General features: G+C 29.6%; 1 protein-coding gene across 1 annotated transcript in view; it reads left to right on the forward strand.

Moving 5' to 3' along the window:
• Positions 1-1,281: 1,281 nt before the first annotated feature.
• The window catches only part of LOC140673404 (adenosine receptor A2b), a 19,373-nt gene continuing 2,065 nt past the window's right edge, over positions 1,282-18,589 (forward strand). Inside the window, 3 exon segments of the mRNA XM_072906371.1 lie at positions 1,282-2,668; positions 11,901-12,112; positions 12,205-12,723. Coding sequence (XP_072762472.1) covers positions 2,227-2,668; positions 11,901-12,112; positions 12,205-12,723 — 1,173 coding nt within the window. The 5' untranslated portion in view covers positions 1,282-2,226.

Raw genomic sequence — 18,589 nt, forward strand, 5'->3', positions numbered from 1 at the left:
AGAGAGAGAGAGAGAGAGAAAGAGAGTGACTAACGTGCAGACTAATTTATTAAATTCGGTTAACCTTGACAGTAATTCTATCCCTATTTCCCTTCTCCCCCATCTTATCGATGTCTAGAATGTCGGGCGATATCAAATGCTCGGTTCGCGTCCCATCAAATGATTTCTCGCGTTTGCGACTCATCATTATACGCACGTATAATACCTATAAATTATACGGTTGATGGCCATCGCATCGCCTTTAAATGTCACAGAAATACTTAACATGCGAGGATCATATAAAATCAAACTATAAATACTCTTACGATAAATTATTTTTGCTAGAGATTATATATATTATGATATATTTTACATATTTTACATCAAGCTCTCGTTGCACTTTTTTCTTTATTGTTGATTATCGAGAAATATTACTGGTGATATCTGCAAAAGTAAATTAATACAAATCTTTACGTTTTGATATTCGGAAAAATAATTATATATTTTGTAAGATGTGTTTAATTTAATTTAAATTATATTTTCATAAAATATATAGCAATAATTAAATGTTACGTATAAATGATATTTATTATGAAGCAAGATGGAAAGAACCAGACGAAAAATAATTTTCTTTTAAATCTGAATATTTCTATATATGTAAGTATTATTGATTTTTTTCTTTGTTATTATCTGCTGCTCATGCTTTTATGCAAATACAATGTATTGTATGGTCATAAGCAAGGATAATGAGTTACGTCAGATATGGAATATTTTTTTTTTCGTAACCACTATAGACAATATTGTACTTGTTACAAGCAGCTATCAACTCAACATACAACAGTTCACGTTTTATCGATGTAATACTGAAGATGTAATCAATCTCATACTATCTAAACAAAAGAATGTCTGATTGCACCTTACTCCTTTCTGATATTGCGACTGTTCATTTAATAGTTGTTTTAATTTCGTTTTATTTTGATATAGATATAGAATGCAATTAATATGTTAAAGTGAGAGATAAAAGCAGGTTAAAAAATACAATTTTACATCGATGAGTTCGTTTCTATCAAATATAGTTTTTATTTTGTTTAAAATGAAGTTGCTTATCACATCTGTCTGTAATATATCGATATTACACGATCATACGGTCGAATGCAACATAAAACGCGTAAAATAAGGCTTTCCCGCGTTGAAGTTTCGATAACGAAAAGGCGGAAGGGAAAACGCAAGCACGAGAACACGCGCTGGAGATTCCACCTCCACCTCCGTCATGTTTTCTACTGTCACAAGGAATACCTCAGTCACACACCACGGGGTTGCGAAGGCGGACGCTTTGCTTCTACTTCGGTGCTTTACGGTCGCGTGTTGCGGAAGAAAGAGTCCTATGTGTATCGAGTTAATTAATACTACATACATATCAAACATAATACAACAGAATTTACATAAATATTAATAGCCAAGATAATCGATCGATTTTCTCTTATCGAGAAGTGGAAATTTTATTTTTTTCTCGCTCTTTTGATGATGTATATAAATAACGCAAAGAATTAATATAAGTGTAACAAAGCTCTTGAATTCGCGATTGCTGAGAATTTTGGTATGAATGATTCCGAGATAGGATTCATACTTTTTAATTAATGTTTATTTGTCTGTCTGTTCAATGTAACACAGTTTTCTCTGAAAACCGACTTATCGAGAAATATAGTGAATGATAAAAATTATACGTGAGCATGAGAATAAGCGTGATGTAAAGCATGAATATGAAGACAGTTTCCTCGCTTTACTTCGTGACATGATGATGTGTCTACGAATTCGCGTGACAGAAAATACAGCCCTATTAGATGATATCGCGCGGAAATTCATCTTACGCGCTCACGTAACTCGATTCCTGCTGTTCCTTTTATAAGTAAATGGACGGGAAACACGACGTCCGTTAGCATATCACGCGAGACGAATGAGCGACCGATCGATCGCTCATCCATTTTCTCTGATGTGAGCAGATCGTCGAAAGAAAAACTTCATAAAATTGAAAAAAAAATTTAAGAATATAATTAATTATCAAAACTATCGAAGAGTCATGAGAGAAGATTGACTGCTTATAAAACCAGAAAAGAAATTACACACACACACACACATGTATATATATATATATATATATAGTACCATGCTTGAAGCTCGAAGAGTAACGACGAGAATCATTCACGTGCATCGGCGCTAATAAAACCTTGTCTAACAGTAACAGTTGCGATGGGATTCGCGTCGAATGCGACCGACTCGACATTAGTTTATTTGGATCATTTCGTCCCAACGAATGCGTCGTTTGTGGACGCGAAGCTGAACCTGCCGTATACCGTCTGCGAGATTCTGGTGGCGATCTGCGCCGTTTTAGGCAATGGCATGGTGATCATCGTATTCGGCAAAGAACGAAAGCTACGCAGACGTACCAATTACTATATCATCTCACTAGCGGCGGCCGATTTGCTCGTCGGTCTGTTTGCGATCCCGTTCGCGATCCTTGCGAGCATTGGCCTACCGACGAATCTACATGCCTGTCTGTTCACCGTATCGGTCCTTATCGTTCTCTGCACCATCAGCATCTTTTGTTTGGTGGCAGTGTCCGTTGATCGTTATTGGGCGATACTACATCCAATGAGATATTCGCGCACTGTACGCACCAAAACTGCCATAGGTAAGGTAATAACCCCTCGCAGCTGTAACGTTATTAATTTGATACTTGATATCGCTCGTGTCTCGTGTGGTGAGATTAATGGTGGGACGATGATCCGCACGTTGATCCAAGGTGTCGTTCTTCCACTCCCACGAGGAACAACGGAAACTCAATCACAGCGTAACGATTACATAATTACGTGAATTAATTTGATTTTTTTTTGTTTTTTTACTATAAATAAATCTGTATTCAAATAATTAAGATTCAGTAATTTAAATGAACTAATAAATCGAACTGATAAAAATCATTGGCAAGTTATATTTATATATTATTCTAATAATAGAACTTATGGGTTAGACACCTATGTAATAACTTAACCATTCAATTGCAGACTTGTTTAGTTAAGGATCAGTTACAAAGGAAGAGTTAAATTAGATCTTTAGATATGTTATTAACTAATACAGTGATATTAATGAAAGAAACAAGAAGGCTATGTAAGCTGGTAGTTACGTAATTTTCTTCCGTCTTTCCAAATTACATGCACAAATATAACAAATACAAATACGGCAAGTCAATAATTACATGGTATTGTTGCGTAATTTCATTCATGCCACATCTATTTTAAATCGCATCGTGTGACAATCACATTAAGACGAATCCGTTTGTGAGCGTGTACATACACACATACACACACGCGCGGATTGATATAAATACTTATATAAAATACTGACAAAATATAGATATAAGTATTGAACAGAAATCTTTATGTGTTTCTTTCTGTTCCATGGACATAGTAAATGTATATACTATATTGACCAAACACTACGCTAAAATTTAAAAAATAAAGAAAGTTTTACTTGATAGGAGAGATTATATATAGATTATATATATATAGAGATTTATGTTTCCACTTAAGTTGAATTGGGAGATAAATAGACTCTTGAAACATTGCGCTCTTTTTTTAATTTTAGCACACGAATTGTTTATGATTAAGACAGGCTAAATCTTTATAAATAAATTATTTGGATCTTTGAATTATTAGATCTTAATAACACGTAGAATAATCAAATTTCTAATAGGACTAATTAATGGCTTTATCTAATAGCATAATATATTGGCACAATATTAGGAAATAATGTAAATCTAATATTATATTGGTAGTGAATTGATCCTCAACATTGATCAAATATTATAAGGTGGACACTTTCTCTTATTTAGCTAATATGTCTAAGTAGCAATATTGCTCCAATAGTATTGGACCAATGTTAAGTAATAATATTCACTCACTTTTTTATATTGAACATTAATTATGCGGAACCAATAATAAAAAAGTAGCAAAATGACGTCATAATGACGGTAAATTTTGGTCACCAATTAAACATCTTAAGTCTCATGAGAAAATAATGTCGAAATGTTACATCTACGGGATGTCATTTTTTGATTAATCACAATATTAGTATATAATAACATATTAATGTAATATAGATAAACAAAAGTGAATATTATAGTTAATATTAAATAGACTCTTTTATAGCGTCTTTGAATAAAGTAGGATTGATCGCTTTGAAAGCGATTAAATTTAATTTGTCATGAACATATGTTTGACCGAAAATGGATTTTGAATCTGATTAATATAAATAATTATAAGTAATATAAATACTTTCCGAAAAATTAACTATTAGAAGTTGTTATACAATCTTATTAGCCGTATTTTGTATATTTAGCCAGGCTTTATATATTTTTGTCTATGACAAAAACTTGAACACAGATATAGATAGTGAATAGCGTGTTATGCATAAGCGTAACCAAATAAACTCCAATACAAAAGGATTATTACAAAAGGATTTTATTGGATGGAGTTTAGGGCGTCTTCGAAATGACGTCTTTTATTTAAACGTCTATTATTAATTGCGCCATAAACCAAAATGATTAAAATAGACGTCATTATGTCGTCTTGTGAGGTTACTCATCCGCTACTTGGATAAGCTACTTGTCTTCTCTTGTTAAGCCAATATTATTTCAGAAACACAATGGCACTGGACCAATATTGCATAATAATATTTATCTAGTTTTTATATTGGATGTTGACTATTTTTCTCTAACATTGGATTAATATCGTAAACTGTGAATGCTTTTTTATAGCTAATATTGAATTTTAATATCCGATCAATGCATTAATTTTTTCTCGAACCAACTCGAACAAACAATTTTTCCAAATCATGGAGAGTATAATCAAAAAATAAAGAGCAATGTAAATTTGTTTGTAGAATAGATTTATATATTATATTAATTATATATTAATATTAATTATATTAATATACCTTAATCGTATTAATAAATAATTATATTAATATAAAATATAATTATATTTTAATTATTAATATAATTATATAAGAACTTTCAATTAAATTTAATATTATATAATTATTGATGTACATTAGTATAGTACATTTGCAATTATTTTATGATCAATATTGGCTTTACATTGAAAAATATTGACCAATGCACTCTCAACATAATAATCCATGTTTAGCCAATATGGAGTCAATGCATTGAATTACTAGAGAGCAGTATATAGTATATAGGAAGAAGAGAGAAGAAATAAACAATGTATATAAATTATTTTATGAACATAATTACTAATATAACAATGATTAATAAGCTCGTTATGTTGAAACAATAATATTAAGTAATTAAACAATAAGTTTATTCTATGAAACATAAAAATGTACGTTTAATCATATATATTTGATATTATTGACTATATATTTGATTATATAGATGTTTTCTCGAGAATAAGCAGCTACCAGTTGGTTGTAATTTCTCATTCATAAATATAATATGTAATATAACATATATTATATTATTGTTACATCTTAGATAGCATAAAAAGGCCAAAAGACATATTAAAGAGCTTTCTAAAAAAAACAATAGAAGTTTTTAAGTCGATTTTTTTAGACATGTCTTTTAGGGACATATGCTATTTGAAATCATAGTTACATATAACACTAACGGTTAGGTCATAATGAAACAAATAATATAAAAATAATTTAAAACTTGAGGTTTAATTTATATAAAAATTAAATTCCGATTTTTTGTCTCAAATAAACAGTCGATTGACAATTTCTCATTTATTTACCTAATTTCAAACAATCCTTTTAATATTCTGAATCTCTTGTTGAGATTGTATAAAAAATCCTCTAAAAAAACATTAAAAATGTAAAAGAAGCGTTCTATATATACAGATATATATATATATATATATATATATATATATATATATATATATACAGGATGCGCCGCTAGAATCTGGACAAAATTCGATTTGAAGTTCTCGCTATATTATAATTCCACCGGATGTGCTATGTGGCACTAATGTAGACACATATGTGGGTAAAAAGTTCGTAAACAAAAAATAACGGAATTGTTGCATAATGCAGAATATAACCGAAGATGAGCGATAATCGAAAGCCTTTGCGCCGAACGGATATCGCTTGAAATAATTAATTTCTTTTAATACCGCCGATCAGTAGTTACGACATTATACAAAAGTATACGGCTTTAGAGAAGTCTAAAGAAGAATCCGCCACCCCAGCAAAAAAGATACATAAGCGGCAGAGAAGTACAAAAACGCCGGAGCTCATAAACAGAGTTCAAGAGCTGTTTTCGGAGGATCCGGGGACATCTCTTCGAAAATTAGCATACACTTTGAAGGTAAGCGAAAGAATTGTGCGTCAAATCGCTCAAGAAGTGCACAGTAAGACGGTGCACCCGCTCACACCAGCCATTTGGTGCAAAATTGACTGTCAGATCACGTCAAGCTCTTTTGGTCCAAGGACTTCTGGCCTCTTAACAGCCCCTTGAATCCCCTGGACTATTATGTATGGGGCGTTAGTAAAAGGGTTACTAACAAGTCACCCTAATATGGCTTTCTTCCGAACCGCTATTGAAGCAGCGTTTGCGGAAATGGACCGCGCGCAAGCGGTTCAGGGACTGAATCGAGAAGATAATAACACAGGGAGATTATATTGAATAAAAGGGATTCCGAAAGAACCCACCAACATGTATGTAAAAGCATTTTTCTGTATGTTTGAAGTTGAATTTAATATGTGCCTTTTTCGAAAAAAAACTTCTTTTGTCCGGATTCTAGCAGCGCATCCTGTATATAAGGTAAAAGTGGGCAATCTCTCGTGGACATGTAGAGCAGGTAAAAATAACCCTATAAATTTCTATCGAGTCTCTAAAGTTTAAAGAGAATTATTTTTCCTAAATAACTTTTATATTACTTTTTAGATCTTAATAATGTATAAGAACTTTTTTTATTATTAAGTGAAGATCTTTAAAATAGTGTGATAGATTTTTTGATATCATCTTGGAGAGCCATAATCGGATCATCTGTAAGTCTATTAAGGCTCTTGAGTATTCGCCGCGAAACTTCGATGCTGACGGTGGCGACATATAGTTCTGTCTCTCTTTTGGGAAATATGTCAGAAGCGAGAAATGACAGCTCAATTTATATTGCGTCTTGCTTCGTGATTATTTGCTTTACGATAGTGCTGTGATGTTTAATGTATTAATGAAACCTGTAAAAATTTACGGACATAAACTGTGCAAGGTGAAGAAGCATTTTACACTTCTTTTGACAGTTGTAAAAACACGTGTTTTCTCGCATTTTTCGGGTTAGTTTCGACCTCAATTTACGATTATTTCTTAATTGTCAAAGGAAAGGATTAGTGTCCGTATATTTTTTCAAGTGTGCTAAAACGATCTGTTGTATGGTTTTATTCGAATATCTTTTTATTTAAAAATGGCACGCAAGACAAATCAGGCTGTATTTTCTCGCCTCGCGTCGCGAATTCAATATGGCTGCCGTGAGTACTCAGGAGCCTTAACTTACAAAATTTTAAAGCCGGTAGGCTTTTTTATTTTCAAATTATGTTTTTAGATTCTTCACATCTTTCTCTAAGAAAAAGGTATTTTTGTTTTTCATTTCGTTAAAACTAAATGTTTCCAAGAAAAACATTTGATCAATATAAAGTAAACCTTTATTCGTAATAAATGAATAATAATTTTCAAAATGATACAAAATTATATTGTGTATTAAAATTTATTTAAAAGAAAACGAATTTAGTCAAATTAAAAAAAAATATTCGAAATGACTTCCACCGACTTTAACATATTCCCGTGCACGACAAATTGATGACTGCTGCACCCGTTATAATATCCTAGGGTCATTTCTTATTTGTTCACAGTAATAAATAATTTTTTTCAAGTAATTGTTCTCTCTTTAATACACAATGTAATTTTGTATTATTTTGAAAATCATTATTCAATTATTACAAATAAAGGTTTACTTTATATCGATCAAATGCGTTTTTCTTGGAAACATTTAGTTTTAACGAAATGAAACAAGAATACCTTTTTCTTAGAGAAAAATGTGAAGAATCTAAAAACATAATTTAAAAATAGAAAAGCCCACCTGCTTTAAAATTTTGTAAGTTTAACAACTTACAGGTGATCCAATTCTGGCTGTCCGAGATGATATCAAAAAATCTCTCACACTATTTTAAAGATCTTTACTTAATAATAAAAAAGGTTCTTATTCATTATTAAGATTTACAAAATAATATAAAAGTTATTTAAGAAAAATGATTCTCAAATTTAAAATTTAGAGACAAATATTTCGGTAGAAATGCACTATAGAAAAAAATTTTATAGAAACTTATAGGGTTATTTTTACCTGCTTTACATACTCACCAGAGATTGCCTACCTTTACCAGGACACCCTATATATATATGCATATACATATATATACATATATGTATATATATATATATATATATATATATATATATATATATTTTGAATCCAAGTAAATAGTAAATGATATGAAAAAATACTAAAATATATTTTATATACAGTAAAATACTGATAAATATTTTCAACGATAATTAAATATATTGAAAATTCTTTAAAATAAAAAATGTATGTTTAAAATACACAAAAATGGAATTTTTCTACCAAAATAAATTTTTTACAAAAATAACAATAAATTAAAAATGGCAAGAAAATAAAATGTGTAAAATTACAAAAAAGTTCAGACATATTTAAAACTATTAATACATAAAAATGACATTATAGAAAAATATATAAACTAAAATAACGATTTTATTATAAAAGGAATTATAAAAAGAAATTTAAGAAAGAAATATTATTATTTAAGTCATTTTTTGAATTTTGGAGCAAGCAGCAAATTGTGTCAAAAGTAAAATTCGAACATGTCCACCATCGACATGTTAGCGCGCTCCTTTATTAAAAAATTTATTTATCCATTAAATAAAAAAAATATGCTCAGCCTGCTAACTATATGCTGTTGGACATAATGAATAAAATCTTAGATTTTATCTTTTGTAACATACCCTTTGGGAAATTATATATATATATATATATACATATAAATTTAATTTAATGATTTAAGTTCTTGTGGTCTTTCTGAATAATAATTGTTAATTATTGATTTAAAAATATATTTGTCGAATTTTTATCCATCGATTTAATTACTTTTTGTGATTTTATTTTTTGATATCTAATTTAATTAACACCCATCTATTTAATTGTTAATATTTCAATCAGTTCCATATAATACCAAGAAGAGTTTTATCGAACGTTTCTAAAGCACCATATTCTCTCTATTATGTATTTAACTTGTGCAATGCAAAGTTCCACAGACGACTACGTAATGAGTTAGTAGAATTAATCAAAATATTCAATGTATCATTTCTTCGTAGTTAGATTCAGATTTTGATATGGCTAATTGTAAGATTCAGATTTTGGCAAATTAACTATGCCAATGTTGGACACCCCGTTCGAATTTTCTCTTTGACACGATTTGCTGCTTGCTTTAAAATTCCAAATAACTTTTAAGAGCAATTTTTTTATTTTTATAATTAGTAAGATTGTAATTTTAGTTAATATATTTTTCTAATGTTTTTATATATATAAAGAACTTCAAACATGTTTAAATACTTTTGTAATTTAAACATATTTTCTTATCATTTTTAAATTATATTTTGTTTTATTGTCATTTTTATAAAAAAAATTTATTTTGGTAGGAGAGATTCCATTTTTGTGTATTTTAAACTTACATTTTATATTGGAAAAAATTTTAAATATATTATATTTAATTTTTGATTTCAGTACTTTTTTATACCATTTGGATTGAAAAGATACTTATACTTATACATATATATATATATATTCAGCGGATATCAGATTTTTGTACGATAAATAAATATGTCTTGTTTTTTGTTTAATTTGTTTAATGAAAAAAATTAATTATTAATTATGACCGTGCATCCATTAAACAATATAGACAGGTTTTTTTTATATACATTTAGCGCGAGACGCTATCACGTCTCTTGATTACTCGCCTTAAAAGTTTCAATCAGTGACATAGGTAACTTATTAAAAAAAAAATAAAAAATTTGACCAATTCTTATGTGTGTGTATGTATGTGCGTGTATGCGTGCGCGCGTATATGTAAGATAATGTGAGTGCGAGGTAGTGTTGGTATGGATGAGGGTAGGGTTGGTGTAGATGTGATCATGGAGGAAAGAAATAACAGGAGGGAGCGTCATAGGAAAGGAGTTTCCACATCAATTATAAGGGGCAAGGGTAGCTAACGCGCTATATTGTGTCCGACAGTACAGTCAATTTAATAATGCGATAATTTTCTGTGCGTAAATAAGTCCCTTAAGAAACCGTATTACTGACCATATCCAACATTTTTGAACAAGTTGTAGGCATATATGCAACTTGTTGATTTTGGGTGCTCACATTCAGAATCACATACACGCCAAACCAATGACACCGAACTTATTGTAGTGAATGTATTGAAATATTCATTACGCCACTGCATATGGCGGATCTATACGTAACCAATCAGATTCACTACCTTGCTGTTTGCACGACCCCCTTGACACTCTCTCCTGTTATTTCTTTCCTCCGTGAATGTGATAGTGTGGGTGTGAGTAATGTGAATAAGGTAATGTGAGTGAGTGCAGGTATGGGTGAGATAGTGCGGGTGTGGTAGTGTTGACACGGTCACTAATGTATGGCACGAAAGTACTGAACGCGACTTTTAATGGCATACACCTGAAATCTATGCTTCAAGGCGTCTTGCAAAGAAAAATGTCTGAACAGCACAAATCAGTCAGAAAATTGCATACTAATTGTAAGATGTACATCTCTACAATGGATGCATTAATTGTCATCAGCGTGATATCAATGTAGTCGGAAAATTTTAATTATTTCTCTAGTATCATTGAGTTTTTTAAAATTGTTTAAGAGAAAATAATTAACTATTCTTCAGTTATAGCTGAGAAAGCCGGTCAGTCCAGTAATGATACACACAGAAGCATTGCTTGATTTTTTATATACAGGGTGTCCCATTTTAATTCCTCCAGTGAAATATCTCGAAAAATATGAAAAATTCGAAAAAATGTTTCAGACAAAAGTTGTACAGTTTCTAGGGGGATATAAGATGGTGCCATTAGTTTGACCTTGAAGAGTCACATGAAGGTCACATAAAGGTCTTTTTGAATTTCTTAAATGGAACACCCTATATATTATTGCATATTCTCTTGTAGAGAATTTTCCAAAATATCTTGAGAGTTTTCCAAAACACTATGATAAAATGTTTTTTCATTAATCACTTTTCGAGTTATAAGGCTTCAAAGTTGCAATATTTTGACATAAAATACAAGATATCTCGTAAAATATTCATTTCTCGATTATCTTACCCTAATACTTTTATGCACAGAATAATCAGACGAATCAATTGGTGTAAAGAAAACGCATAGTTATCTTTAAGAAACAATCTGAATTTGCAACTAGCAGTTATACATTTTTACTTTCGAGATATTCGACTGGAGGAATTAAAGTGGGACACCTTGTATATTTAGGGACGAGATGTTACCACGTTCTTGAGTAAATTGATAGAAAAGGTAAATCTTGCGAAAAGTTACATCTCATCGATTACTTTGATTTTCACGTACATATATTATAATAATAGATAGAATCCTGAGATAGCACATGTCCCTAAAAGACGACTAAAAGATGACTTAAAAACGGTTCATTGTCTTTTAGATATCTTTAAGATGTCCTTTGGCCTTTCTGTGTTGTATAGGTCACTTTGAATTACATTGCGGATTTCTTCTAGTGATGATTGACAGAAAAAACACTCGTTTTCAGGTATAATATGCGTATGTTGGATAGCGGGTACTTTAGTGGGGTTTCTGCCATTGTTCGGATGGAACGCCGGCGAAACGAGCGATCACAGATGTATTTTCACTGAAGTTATGGACTACGACTACCTCGTATTTCTATACTTCGCCACAATAATCTTCCCCGCTTTGTTAATCGCTGCGTTCTACGCCCACATATATCGGGTGATCGTAAAACAGGTCAGTCGCACGCAAGAGGCTGAATGCCGACATGGCAAATAGTAAAATACGAGAAATAGTTAAGAGAAATGTAACAGGTACGACGATTGCAGCTACAGCAAATCGTCACGGTGGACTCTCCTGGCGGTGGCGGTGGCGGTGCCGTTCGCCGTCTCGCCGGTCTGCGTCTCGGCGGTTCCTGTCAAACGACAGGAACGATGCTGCGTGTGCTTGGCGCAGCGCGCAAACGGGAGGTCAAGGCTACGCAGAATCTCTCGCGTATCGTCCTCTTCTTCATCGTCTGCTGGTTTCCGTTGTACACGATAAACTGCGTGATGGCCTTTTGCCCCAAGTGCAAGGTGAACGATCTCCTAATGAATTTCTGCATCATACTCTCGCACCTCAACTCGGTCGGCAATCCACTTCTCTACGCGTATCATCTTAAGGATTTTCGCATCGCGCTCAAGAATTTCGTCTGGCGGCTATTTTTTCCACATAGCGACGTCAAATCGAGCATAATCAGCGTAATCCATGATCGCGGATCCCTCGTTGGTTCGCAGAGGCAGCTTCAGGCTCAACGGTTTAGCGACTTTACTCAGTCGAGGAATCAAAGGTCAAGTATGTTACGTCAGGTGCGTGAATCTTTATATATATATTTGACTGTAATATTTAATTAAACGTCAAATGTGAAATGGGAAAAAAAATCACTTTGGCATATCTTATTTTTTTATAAAAGAGAAAAAGAAATTTATCTTTTTTATTTTAGATTTAAGGATATACATATAATTAATTAAACAGATAGATACGAATCAATTTTTTTTGCTATTTTATTTTTTAATTTTTTAAGCTATTCCTTATTTTTTGCACGCTATTCGCTTTTATATTGTGTGTTTTTAAATTCTCATCTTTATATTAATCATCTAATATAATAATATAATATTTTATTATTTATACATATATTAAATAATTTTACTCTGTTACTATTACAAAAAAAAACTGAACGCAACTAAAATATTTCTAGAAGAACATCTAATAAAAAATATAGAGTAAAGTTATTGGTTCTGCATTATTAGTAGGTACAATAAAAATTAGTATTTTTTTAAAAAGATACACACATACATACACACACACACACAATATGATTAACAGTTTTTAAAACATTTTTTAATACGACAAAATGTAACCAATTGTAAAAAAATAATTATAGACGATTTTTTTTGCTTTATATATATATATATATATATATATATATATATATATATATATATATACAATATATATATACAATATATATACAATATATATTATAATTATTGTTTTAGATTTTTTAGTTTTACTTAAATGAAATAATGAAAAAATAATTCACTAAACCCCAAATACTTACAGATCAATTTTCACTTTTTTGGGGGCATTATTAGAGTCTAGAATATAGTTCAAAATAATTTGTGTTTGTATAATATAAATAATAGTATAATACAAATAATAAAATTAAAAGTAATAAATCTAATTTTTGAATCTAAAATACATACAGATCTGCAATATATAATATCGGTAATGTGTGTTTTAAGAAATTCAAAATTACTTATAAATAAAATAATAATAATTAGAAATAATAAATAAGACATAATATAATATGGAAATAATAAATAAGGCAATTAACAAAATAAAAGATAAAATTTTAAAATAAAAAAATAAAATATTTTTCTTTCTATATAAAAGACATTTTATAAGAAATATTGTAGATAAATATTGAAACAATCTATAGGAGGCATTTAGATAAATATTTAGATATTTTTAGATAAATATTTGAGGATAAAGCAGCATTTAAAAGCTATTTTTGTAATATTGTGTGTAAAATTATTTTGATTAAAAATTACATTACAAGTTAAATTATTTTTTGTCCAAGTTACTTTTCTATACATTTTAAATAGTATATATGCTATAACAAATGCGCTAATATTTCGCGGTTAAACTTTGTCATAACTTATATAGCTATAAAAAATAAACAACCGCAATTTAGCATAAAACATACAACTTATTGTTAGTATAAAACGATGTTTTTCTATCAAATTTAATATACTGTATATAATTTAATACTGCCTAAATTTTTGTTATAGTTGTAATAAATTATTAAAAAGAGAACTTTAATAATTTATTAAAATATTATATATCTTAGATAAATGACTTTAAGTATATTGTTAATATACATATACTTACATAAATAAAATATTGTATCCTCTTTTTTTATATACATATACACATACACAAGTAAAGTGAGAGGAGGGGCCGAGGGCAAGGGGAGAGGGGGAAGGGGTGAGAGAGGGAGGCAGAGCAGGAGAGGGAGAAGGAGGGAGACCACAAAATAATTAACGGTTATTGTTAAAGATCAGAAAAACGTCATGAATTTGATGATTGTTTTAGTATTTCTTTAAATTTAGTTATGTTAATTTTCGCATCTCTTCATATATGTCTTCACGAATACTAATTTCATATCTGTTTCATAATGTAAATATTATTAAATGATGTAAATGTTAATATTTACATTTTCTTCTATGTCATAATAGACACGTGATGGCGCGCACAAATAATAACTTTATATATGCAAATGCATTCGCGTAGATACAACATGATGATTGGGTAACTTGTAAAGTTACTATATATATATATATATATATATATATATATATATATATATACATATTATATGTCTATCGAATCTAGTAACTTTACAAGTTACCCAATCATCATGTTGTATCTACGCGAATGCATTTGCATATATAAAGTTATTATATATATATATACATACACACACATACTACCATCAAAAAGTTTAAGACCAAAAAAATTTATAAATTTAATTTATAATTTCTTCTCAAAAAGTAATGCAAACTATTTTTACTTTTGCGGTATTACAATATATTATATAACATAATGCTATAACTATTAATCAAAAAAGAAACAATCAGTAGAATGTCATGCCTCAGCGTGTAAAAACAAATTATTTTTTCGAGGCGTTTAAAAAGCCGTTGTTATCAATTAAGTATTAAGTAAACTGAAAGGTTTTTATAGGAGATATTATAAAGAGGAAGTGGAACGCTATAGACAATGAGACAATAAAAAAACTAATTGATAGGATGTCTAGTGTTGTTTGAAAGTTATAGAGAAAAAGAGTGGATTTTTTTATAAGAAGTGTTCAGTGATTTTTCATAAATTAAAAACTTTTATTATTTGTTTTGACTACTATGTATTATTTCTTTTAAAAATAAAGTTTAATATGTTTATAATTTAAAGCATTTTTATTTTGTATTTTTTCTGTGATCTTTATTTATTACTTTGGTCCCAAACTTTCTGACGGTAGTATGTATATATATGTACACACACACACACACACACACGCACACACACACGCACGCGCGCGCGCGCACGCACGCACGCACGCACGCACGCACGCACGCACCCGCACGCACCCGCACATATGTATATAGATTTATATAGTATATATAGACACTGTGCGTTCGGCTCAACAGCAACAAACGTCAAAAATTGAACAGAGAGAGCATGTTTCGGATCACCGGTTGGTGTGACAAAGATAGTTTTATTTGACAAATAACGTTAGAAAAACTAGACGGTGCTCTAAAGTATACTCTTTTTCTATTTTTTGATTTTTGTCTTAACAATTGAAGACATCGGGAACGTGCAGTCTATATATTATACGTCTATATTAGATTTACAAAGTATACTGCAATTCATTGCATCTACATTTATTGTTTGCTGAACTCAAATTGTCGGATAGTTTAAATACACTTTATATAAATTATCTAACATTAATGCATTAATAGGCATTTTCTTAACTTGAATTTGTTGTGTGTATAATCTTACATATATTGTGTGTCGACAAAAATATCAGGCTGCTGCATCGAAAGATGCAAAAATCGCAGGGAAATTGGAGTCATAATGGCGGTTTATTCACCAATTGCAGTACTTTGTAAATCTACCTAATAAGCAAAAAATCATTGCTACAATATTATTATAACGATTATATTCACTAATATATAGGAACGTTTTTTCAAATATGTTTTTAATGTTTAAAATGTGTAAAGTTTTTAATGTTATATGCAATATTATTATGAACATATATACTTTGGCACACGTTCAAAGGTTTCGAATAACAAATGCTATGTCCTTGTAAAATAATAATGCATTTATGTTTTTTAAACATTGTAATAATGTTTTTCATAAAATTAAATCATATATAAAATCAATAACCTAATAAGCAAAAAATTATTCATATAATGTTATTACAATAATATAAGTTGTTATTACAGAAAATAATGATTCTTAAGATATTTGTCTCTGAATAGAGGATAAATAATCCAATGTGTAATTAAGTAAAAAAATAATATAAAAAATAATTCAATTTAAATAATTAAATTTAATTAGAAAGACTTCCGCCTAATTTTTTATTTTTAAATTAAATTTTTATGTAGAAATCGATCTTTTGCTTTAAATTCGTATAAACGGATAATTTCTTATTTACTTAGTGTTTTAAATAGGTAATAAATGGATAATTTCTTATTTACTTAGTGTTTTAAACACGTTTAATATTCAGAATTTTGAGTTCAAATCGAAAATTAAACTAATGAAAATAATTATTAGACTTTGATTGTAAAAGTTTCGTTTTGTAGACTTAAATCGTTAGTGATAAAAATTTGAATAGGGAAAAACTTAAAAGATAATACGCCACATATTAGTGATATATGAAGGAATTAATATCTTATGTTAGAAATAATTATATAAACGTTAAATAATATTAAATAATCATATTGCATAAACATTAAAAGTAACATTAAAAAATATTTGAAATAATATTTCTTAAACATTTTATAAATAATAGAGGTAGTTTTATATATATAATATTATTATATTATTAGGTAACATTTTGAAACCATTTATAAAACATTATATAAGAATGTTTATAAAATACACACAATCAATATTTCAAAACATTAAGTTCCGGTTTCTTGCTTATTAGGTAGTGACTTTAATGGCCTTATACAGAGCGTTTATTTGAGACGTTTCCACTCTATTTATTTTGTGACCGATTAATTTTTATGAAAAATACCGAAAGAAGTTAATTTTGTTATCGAAGGGGACGTATAAATATGATAAATGCAACGGTATTGCTTCATCGTCTTCGCAGGAGTAGCTACCCCTTCAAAAATTTTAAATGGCAATAAGGGTGGCATATTATTTTAAAGGTCTTTTGATTCTCTTTACAGCCGCGTTCGTTTTTTTTAAATTTAAGTAAATATTTATCGAGAAATCGTACTAGAAAGTTTCAGGTATACATATAAGAAAAAAAATTTTAGATGAAAAGATACAATTTAGAGTAAATTTATTTATTTTACATGTTATTTTAAATATTCAAAATGTTCTTCCTTATTTGCTAAATAATAATAAAAACGATTCTCAAACTCTAAAAGAACATTTTTTTAAAGGTATCTGCTGGAATGGCTTTACATTCCTGTACAATTCTTGGACGCAAATTATTCATCAAGAGATACGGTAGTGTCTCAGCTAAGTCCCCGTAATATTTTCTACTGGTGTTTTATAAACAACAGATTTTAAGTGTCCGGAGATCTAACCACGCGGAGATACCAAGAATCTCCGGATTTAACTTCTCTGGACTCCTCTGGATTTCTTTCTGTGGAGACACTTAAAATCTGTTGTTTATAAAATACCAGTAGAAAATATGAATGAGTTGCTTCGAAGAATTGTATAGGAATGTAGAACCATTCCAACAGATATTTTTAAAAAAATGTTTGCTTAGAGTTTGAGAATCGTCTTTATTATTATTTAGCAAATAATGAAGAACATTTTGAACATTTAAAATAACATGTAAAATAAATAAATTTACTCTAAATTGTATCTTTGCATCTAAAATTGTTTTTCTAATACCTGAAACTTTCTAGTACGATTTCTCGAAAAATATTCTCAAATTAATACACAAATTAAAGGAAAAAAAGGAAAAAAAAAAACAAACGCGGTTGTAACGAGAATCAAAAGACCTTTAAAATGATATACCATTTGACCCCTATTGCCATTTAAGATTTTTGAAGGTGTGGCTACCCCTGCGAAGACGATGAAGTAATACCGTTGCATTCATCGTATTTATACGTTCCTCTTAAAAACAAAATTGACGTCTTTCGGTATTTTTCGCAAAAATTAATCAGTCACAAAGTAAACAGGATAGAAACTTTTAGAAAATGAACACTTATATGTACACTGATACTTTGGTACGCGCACTAACAATAAGTACTACTGGCCAATCACAATCATTCCATTCTTTAAAAGAATGACTATGATTGGCTAGTATAGTACTTAGTACGCGTATCAAGTGCTCGGTGTAAACAAAACCAGTAACTTGCATCACCGACAAAGTATTGTTAAAAATATAATATTATTACAATAATATTATCGTATTATTACAGTGATATT

This window comes from Anoplolepis gracilipes, chromosome 14 (genome assembly GCF_047496725.1).
Source record: "Anoplolepis gracilipes chromosome 14, ASM4749672v1, whole genome shotgun sequence".
NCBI classification, from domain to species: Eukaryota; Metazoa; Arthropoda; class Insecta; order Hymenoptera; family Formicidae; genus Anoplolepis; species Anoplolepis gracilipes.